Consider the following 9,137-nt stretch of genomic DNA (forward strand, 5'->3'; position numbering starts at 1 on the left):
TACCAGTAAGGGATTCTACACTTCATATACAAAATTGACATTATCCTTAGCATATTTTCTTTGTTTATCAAGATTTGGTCGAGTTTAGACTCTGGGATATAAGTATGCGTTATGGATTATCAGAACATCTGCAACTTATTTTTAGGGTGTTCATTTTCTATTGTGACCTAATGCGCTAGGTGCGCCCTCTGCTTCAAACTGATGTACTGTATACTGGAAGCAGCGATCAGTGTAGTGCAGTATTTTATTTTAGCGTCATCAGTGTTTTTTTAGGGGTTAGCATCATCAGTGTAGTGTAGTAGTATTTGTCCCTACCACATGAAACGTGTGGAAAGCAATCCAAACAATTCAAAAAAAAATCAAAAGAAAATATAATAGTATTTGTTTCTACACAAGTGGGCTGGAAAGAGCAGATTTGGCCTGGCCCGGCCTACACCCGTTAGAACACTCTTATCATGGGCCATCCGTCCGCTGCTTTTCTAAACATGTCGACGACTTTCAACCCGCAATTGCCCTAGGATTAGTGCAGCCCATACTGTTCCCGTTTCTGCATCCTATATCCGAGGTAAACAATTTGACACAGAAAACAGCGCCTGCGGCAGTTCTTAACATACAACTTAGACGATTCTCCATGATCCTAGTTGTATCCCATAACCTGTGGCTTTTGATCAATAAAACTTAGCTATTCCCTAAAAAGAAACTTAGACGATTCTCCGCGTGCTGCGGCAGGAGTATGTTGCAATATACATTTCAATAGCGAACCAACCTATGATTAGATGGTTAGACGGGCTGTGGTATCCTCAGTCCATCAGGGTTCAAGTCCTGGTGCTCGCATTTACTGCATCAATGGAAGGAGACGTTCTCGTAGATGGGTGAGTGTATGCACGTGTATATGAGCGCTTGCATCTGTACTGTGTTTTAAAAAAATCAATAAGATTTAGTTGTTAAAACATTTTTATTAGTAATATATGAAAAACAAAAAAACATGTATTGTATATTGTGCTGGATTATTTTTGGTGAGGATATTGAATTATTGTATAGTTAAAAATATGTATTGAATATAGGTAGTACTATAATATAATGGAAAAAAATTCATGCATGTGGATGGGCCTTTGAGGAAGTGACATGTATGCATAACTTATGTGTGCATGTTGAAATAAATAGAATTAGTGAGAATCAACTAATAATGAAAACTCATTCTCTTGCAATGTTGTGGTGGGCCTTTGATAATGTTGCATGTGTGCATGTTAAGATAACACAAGTATATGAAGATGAACTATTTAGGTACGGATCATTTGATAAAGGAACTTCACTACCGCAACCGTGCAACCCGCCGAGATACTAAGCGGTGTAGGAATTGCTGCCCAATTCATATGATGAAACAAGGCCCGCCTGGGCCTGGCTGGCCATTACTCCGTTAGTTTTGCTTCTGGCGTGACGGGCGCTTGCCAAACATGGAGTACCACGCCGAGTTCATCACAATGTCCATCCAGGCACATACTCGTCACCATCCATCCGTTGCCGTCCTCTTGATTCCGATTCTTTGCGATCGAATCCCTCGGGACAATGGACGCATCAGCCACCCACCAGCTGTTCTTCCAGATGGAATCGGCGTCCGAATCGGATGGACACCAACGTGTCAAGGCACGAGCTGATTCCGGAGCATGCCTGCTCCTCCCTCCTTCAAGTGGTAGGTGGCGAGGGCTGCTGCAACCTATCCATCCAGCGACTGTTCAAGAAGCACACACCACCAAATCCAAATGCACTCGTGGACCCGGGCTAGTACAATAATTGAGCCATTTTATCCTCGCTGGATGATTGAGGATCTTGAGGAGAGGACACAAATAATGCGGCCCATGCATGAAGCCTCTAGCTAGGACTACGTTGACGGTGTATGTACGTCAGTATGTGTGGCGTCGAAAGGAAATACTGAAGACTGCGCCTGCGTGAATCATGATTTTCTAGACGTGTTAAACTTTCGCCCCAATGATAACTGGTTCGATGGACTGAAGTGAGCATGCCATTGGACACCATTGCAGCTATGCAGGAAGACAGGAATGCAGGATCTCAGATAACGTCCAGTTAATATTCCACATTTTGTCCCAGCGCAAAAAAAATTCCACATTTTGTCCCCACAAAATGAAAAAAAGAGTACCACATTTTGGTCTGGAAAACAACTGTCGCATGTTTGCATACATGGCAGGTGAGCTTTTTGCTTGCATTATAGCTTGTTGAAACGCTGGATTGGTTGCAGTGGCATGGACAGTTTAAACCATATTTTTTTTTCGAAACAGAGGCAAACAATATTTGCCTCATCGATTAATTAAGAAGAAGAGAATTGCCTGATTAATTTACAGAAAACCAGGCGAAAACCGATACAGACTCCCAAATGCGGACTACTCGCAAAGTAGGAAACACCAGAACCGCTCAAGCGGCCCTCTAAACAAACAACAACCACAACCCTCGACACTTGAAGAACACAATGAAACTCCTAATAAGCACACCAACAAAAACTGACCACCCTCCATTATGAAACCACGGACGCCTTTCGGACGGCGCCACACTTATTGTTTTTCTTCTTCTTTGGTTTCTCCTTACTTGGCTTCTTCTTTGCAAGGTCACTTGTCTTGCCAGATGTCGGCTGTTGAGCCACCCATTTGTCAATAAAATCGTAAAACTAATTGAATTTCTTGGTGTCGTTGTCGTCAACCAAGGGACTCATAGGAGCAGGCACCAACCGACCAGCAACATCAACATCATCGACCCGAGGAACCACCGACACAACATCCTCCACCACAGGAACCATCGACACAATCGACTTCGGCGCCTTTAGTTGCTCACATGATAGAGATGAAGCGTGTTCCTTACACAAAGTCGGCGATGAGTCCACCTCCAATCGCTCCAAGGACAAAGGCGAAGCAAGGTTCGAACATATATCCCGAAGCTCGGGCATGAGTTGCAACACCGGAGCCGCAAGCCCGACGATGGACTCGCCCACAGTGGGAGGCAACACAACGGAAGAAGCAGACATTAATAGTGAATTGTCCCGAACACGAGGAGAGAAACAACCATAGGGCTCTGTCCCCTGGTCCTCCTTTTCGAAACACACGTTGTAGAGTTTAAACCATTGAAGATTATGTTCCAGACGGCCTGTATTCTGGCATGTATTCATACATTAGAGCATTTACAGCAAGACTTGGCAAACCCAGCCCCGTATTTCAGCGGACAGTGACCGGTCAATCCTCGAATGTCCACGTCCATAGCCATGTACCTCTTAACCGGGCCCCTAAATCCATCCTATCCATGCAAAGCGAAAAACTACGTAGATGGCCATATGCCAAAATAAGGAACAAACGAACATAGGTCAACGAAATTCCATATGGGCACAAACATCACATGGACCAAAATACAGAGTTCATCGTCGGCAAAAAGACCGAGATTTAAACTAATAAACTAACTAAATAGGCAAACCGAAACGGAGAGGGCATTGGAATTCACCACTTGCCGATCATTTGCCCTTGCGGTCACTGGAGCTGCTGTAGCCCTTCATGTAGGCGTCGACAGCAAGAGGGGGTCGTTGGAGCTGCTGGAGGCGTCCGAGTCGTCAGACTAGGAGTTGATGAAGCCGGCCATCCTCCAGACGACGCGATTATGCTGCTTCGCCAACTGGGAGGCTTTCGCTGTTGTCTCCCCCTTCTCCGCAACTTCGCGCTCCAATTGTTCGATGCGAGCCGAAGAGCCTTGGCGTTCTTGTGACGGAGGTGGTGGGCGTCTATCTCTGTCGTCGTCAGCGAGCAGCAGAGGACAACCGTGAGGAGGTGCTCCTCCACATCCGGTGCCGGTAATCTGCGTCGTCGACCGGAGGAATATGTGTCAGCCTCCGATACCGCCTCCCTCTTTCTAGCACATTGCCTCTCACGGTAGGCGCTACGCAGTTCGGACTTCCGTGTCCGTGGCGCTGGCACGCGCACCCACTGATGCCCGAGAGGAGCGGACGCTGGAGGGGTAGGAGGGCGTCGGGCGAGCGAAGCGGAGCGGAGCGGAGCGGAGCGGAGCGGACCGAGCGCGTGGAGTTGCGCATGGTGCGAAAGGGGCTGGCGCCGGTGTTCGCGATGCGACGTCGGGCGACAGGGGACGGAGCGGAGCCCGAGCTACCACCTGTTTTGCCTCGCGCCCGCCGCAGCGCGATGTGGAGGTCCAGCTGCTCGTCATTGCCCGTCTCCGCATCGCGGATGAGGGCCTCCAGTCGATAGGATCTTCCTCGCTGTAGGATCCGACGCCGTCGCCACTGCTGATGACATTGGGAGGAGATGGGAGGGGAAGCGATGGAGAGCGGAGCGGAGAGCGAGAGAGTGAAGTTAGCGTTAGGTCTGGATGAGAATTTGTAGTGCGGATGAAATGAGGTCTGTGAGGCCATGGTGGGTCGGGTTGACATGACAGTCGCGTCCAAATAACCTCATATATATATATGGACTGGGTATGAGAGCATGTTCAGCCACAATGAGCAAATTTATAGCATAATTGGTTTGATGCCAAAATCGGCATGCCAAATATTGGCTAGAGATTGGTTGCTTGCCAATTTTCATTGTCAATCTCACAAAAAGTTGCCAAATGTTGGCAACTTCTGATTTTGTCAAATGTTGGCTTGCCAAATGTTGGTAGCAAACCAATTATGCTCGAAATGCTCTGAGGGGTACTCCCTCCGTCCGGTGAAGAGTGTACATCTAGAAATTTTAGGACAAATTATGGATTTGAGTAAAAAATGCATTGGAAAGGTGCAAGCCACCATCTCTCTCCTCTTTAATTATCCAACCCCTAATGAGCTAAGTGCATGTAGAAATTAAGAAGACCATGTGTAGATTGCTATTGGTCTTGATTACCGTGTGATGAGAGAAAAGTATTTTTTTTTCCTACTTTAAAGTGCATTGGATAGATAGAAGTACATTTTTTGTGGACAAATTTTGAAGCTAGATGTACACTCTTCACCGAAGGAAGGAAATCGATTCAGAAGTGCGATTGGATCGGTTAAAAATGACGGATCACTGACCTAGCCAGTGTAGGTAGTCCGGCTTTAGATGCTCTTATTTGTATAGGACTGGTTCAGGCGTAGTTTGGTTTCAGATAGTCTTGCAATTGGCAGCCGGAAGTTGCAATGTACAAGCACACATGAATAGCATCCAAAACATGAAGGCATGCACGCTTAATTTACGAAACAACATGGTACTGTTATTCAAAGAGTTCATAACAATACTATTGGCAGACGCAGACATCACATCACTTGGCGCCGACTCTGTCCTGCTGCCGCGCGCAAAAACCAGCCAACAACTACAAGCACAACCATTACCAGCAGCAGCCATCAACTTCGGCACCGAACAATAATGCACACCTAATTACGTCCGGATAGCAACAGTGACAGACAGGGGCAATAATGGTGGCGTGGACGACAGCGACATCAAGTGGGGGCAGGGGGGTCACCGGGGGACGCGGCGGCGGCGGCGGCAGCAGCCCACACGATGTCCTTGAGCGCCGGCCGGAGCTCGTCGCTGCAGAACGACCGGTACTCCATCGTGTCGCCGCCGTCCTTCTTGACGTCGACCACCAGCACTGACGGCGCCACGCTGAAGAACTCCGCCGCCACCCCGAGCCGCCCCTTGCGCCCGCGCTCGGCGCCCTCCAGCCGCACCCCGCGCGCCCCGCTCTTCGTCACGCGCATGGCCCCGCCGGTCGCCAGGCCCTCCAGCCGCGAGATCACGCCGCTCGCCGGCTCCCGCGTCGCGAACCGCATGACGCCGCCCCTCGTCCCGCGCCCCGTCGCCGGTTCCTGGTCGAACAGCGGCGACAGGTCGAAGCCCGCGGAGAGGGAGATCAGGTGGAAGGCGTTCAGCGCCTCCGGAGGCTCGTCCTTGTCCTCGCCGTTGCCGCGCGCGGCCGCTGATGGCACGGCCTCCAGGAGGGGGCTCGGAATGGGCGACGTCTTCTTGAACCACGGCGACTCGACGAGGCTGGCGATCGTGATGCGGCTGCTCGGGTTGGGGTCGAGCAGCCTGCCGATCAACTTCCGGGCGTCCTTGGAGACCCACGACGGGCAGAGGAAGCCGCCGCGCTGCATCTTGCGGTACATGGACATGAGGTTCTCGTCCTGGAATGGAAGTGCGCCGACGAGGAGCACGTAGAGGATGACACCGCAGGACCAGATGTCAGCCTTGGCGCCGTCGTAGCCGTTCCCGCCGAGCACCTCGGGGGCCACGTACGCCGGCGTGCCGCACGCGGTGTGGAGCAGCCCGTCGGGGCGTGCGTGGCCGGCGAGCGCGCTGAGCCCGAAATCGGCGACCTTGAGGTTACCGGCCTCGTCGAGGAGCAGGTTCTCGGGCTTGAGGTCGCGGTGGTACACGCCCCGGCCGTGGCAGAAGTCGACCGCGGAGATGAGCTGGCGGAAGTACCGCCGCGCGACGTCCTCCCGGAGGCGGCCGGCGCGGGAGATCCGGGCGAAGAGCTCGCCGCCGCGGACGAGCTCGAGGGCCAGGTAGATCTTGGTGCGCGTGGCAAGCACCTCGTGCAGCTCCACGATGTTGGGGTGGGACACCATCTTCATCACCGCGATCTCCCGCTTGATCTGCTCCACCATCCCGGCGCGCTCCACCTTGTCCTTGGCCACCACCTTGACCGCCACCCCGCGGCCCGTGCGCAGGTCCCGCGCCGCGTGCACCCGGCCGAAGTTGCCGTGCCCCAGCACGCGCCCCAGCTCGTACCTCCCCTGCAGCACGTTCGTCTTCCCCTCCGCCGCGTCCTCCATTGCCGCCCCCCTCCTCCTCCCCGCGGGCCCGGACCCCGAGCCCCGCACTGAACCGGCCGGCGAGTGCCGACGCACGATCTACCCGTCCTCGACGTGCTTGCGGTGGCAGTTGCGGCCGCCGCGCAGGCTATGCTTGCCGGCGAGGTCAGTGCGCGTGCTCCTCCACATTGCTCCGCATTCCCAAAGGCGGCGAGGAGAAGATGGGATGATGGTGCACGAAAACCTCACGTCGACGGCGTTGGTTACCGGCGGTGTGAGACACGAAAAGGCTTTTCGGTGGAGCAGGAGATGGAGGCCGCCGCGGGATAAATATCGCGGCGCTTGCGGATCTGGGAAGCGCATCGGGCCGTTGGATGGGATCGGACGGCGGGGATCGGGAGGTACCTGGATGGCTGTGACGCAACCAACGGCATCGGGAAGGAGCAGGACGCGAGAGTGATGGGCGCGGACGGAAACCGTATGCGGTGAAGGGGAAACGGGCGACGGTTTTCGTGGACGGTATTGGGTTGGGTTGGGATGACGACGAGGGCCATGCGCGGGGCCCACTGGTCAGGGCGGTGGTCGGCGTGGTGGATGTGGTGGTCCGGCATGGGCGCGGGCCGGAGTTATTGCTGGGCCATGACGTGATCCATCGTTAGCGGATCGACCTCGTGGCTCTTTTTTGTCGTTTGAAATTAAACTCTATCTTCTCTCTCAAAAAAAAAACTATACGCGGGGCAACTAACCGCGATTGCTATGCATCGCCGCTGCAATCCCGGGTTCGGCTCAGCTGTAGGGCTCCCTGCAGGAAATATTGTGCAGGGCCAATAAGAGACTGCACTTGTCCATGTGGGCCAACTCTTACGATTAAGATAGATTTAATTTGATACGAGAAGAGCGCGGAGGTGGTGCTGCGAGCATAGAGGAGCCCGGCGACTTGCGGCCCGCTAGAACACCGACGTGAACGGCATGTCCCTCCCCGTGGCCGAGCAGGGCCCTGCCGCCGTTCGGGCGGTGCTTGTCCTCCACGGCTTCCCGGAGCTTTGGCGCCACCAGATGGCCGCACTCGTCGCGCCCTCGTCTTCGACCTCCGCGGCTTCGGCGCCGGTCCCTCCTTTGACTAGGCGCCTACTTTGGACGATGTTGAGAGGTGGTGATGCGTGAGATGTGGTGGTGCAGGTGCGGCCACCCATGAGAAGTCAAGTGCAGCCATTGTCGGTGCCATTGTGCTCGCGGCTGTCAGAGCTACCTGTAGTAGTGACACAAGTAGCGCCGTTGCCGCTAGCTGTGCACGGCTGCACGCTGTGGTTGCGTAAGACGTCCTAGCCGGGATGAAGGTCCACACAGGTCTCTCCTTCACAGAGGATGTCGTCAAGCGATGGTGATATGCGGGATGTGGTGGTGCAGTTTGCCGCCATTCATGCCGAGTTTGATGCAGCCACTATCAACATCCTAGCGTGCATCGGTTGGAGTCATCTCCCGCATTGACGTGAGAACCATGCTGGCTTGCTGCAGTGGTACATCATTCTCCATGTCGTCGACGTTGAAAGGCTCATTCAACTAACTAACCCTCTCGAATAACCATCGAAACTCCTTGCTCGGCACGTTCGATTCGATTTATTGTTTGAACTCTCGGTCACGAAACTCAGTTCACTTTAACTATAAAACAAGAACGTATGCTCCTGCCAAAAAGAAGAAGGTATGCTAAAATTAAATCAGAAGACACGGGCGATGGCATGCCACCCCTGGTATCGCTTGATGCAGACACACACCGGTAGAGGGGAGGCGGAGGTGGTCGAGGAGCATGACAACGTAGGCGGTGGGATCGGCTAGGACATCGGAGTCGCCGAAGCCACGGAGGTCGGGGACGAGGGCGCGGCGAGCGCGGCCATCTTGTGGCGCCAGTACAGACAAAGCTCTGGGAAGCCATGGAGGAGGAGCACCGCCTGGACGACATTGGGGCCCTGGCGTCATGCTCGGCCACGAGGAGGAAACGCCATTCCGTATGCGCCCCAGAACGCCGCACGGCGCCGGAGTCCTCCATGCTCGCAGTACCGCCCCCGCCCTCTTCTCGTATCAAATTAAATCTACCTTAATCGGAGGAGTTGGCCCACATGGACAAGTGGCGGTCTCTTATTGGCCCTGCACAATATTTCCTGCAGGGAGCCCTGCAGCTGAGCCGAACCCTGCAATCCCTATCGCTAAGATTGCCCAGACGATCTCCCGCTACAGCGCTATACTGGCCAGATCCATTTAGTTGCACTAGCATTCTGGGGCATGAACCAGCTGCTGATTTTGTGAAGCTTCTTGGGCGGTTTTGACCTTCAACGAGGTCCGGTATTTCTTTCTACTTACTGGTTTTTTG

At 53.4% G+C, this 9,137-nt stretch overlaps 1 protein-coding gene across 1 annotated transcript; it reads right to left on the reverse strand.

The window, feature by feature from the left end:
* Positions 1–5,204: 5,204 nt before the first annotated feature.
* On the reverse strand, positions 5,205–7,167 carry LOC123121630 (putative CBL-interacting protein kinase 27). The gene has a single exon (XM_044541643.1). It carries the CDS (start codon positions 6,791–6,793, stop codon positions 5,453–5,455), a length of 1,341 nt encoding a protein of 446 aa, XP_044397578.1. The 5' UTR covers positions 6,794–7,167; the 3' UTR covers positions 5,205–5,452.
* Between the last annotated feature and the right edge of the window lie 1,970 nt (positions 7,168–9,137).

Source organism: Triticum aestivum, chromosome 5D (genome assembly GCF_018294505.1).
Source record: "Triticum aestivum cultivar Chinese Spring chromosome 5D, IWGSC CS RefSeq v2.1, whole genome shotgun sequence".
NCBI lineage: Eukaryota > Viridiplantae > Streptophyta > Magnoliopsida > Poales > Poaceae > Triticum > Triticum aestivum.

Coding starts and splice junctions, on each gene's coding strand:
- LOC123121630 (XM_044541643.1), bottom strand. CDS start 6,793: ATGGAGGACGCGGCGGAGGGGAAGACGAACGTGCTGCAGGGGAGGTAC.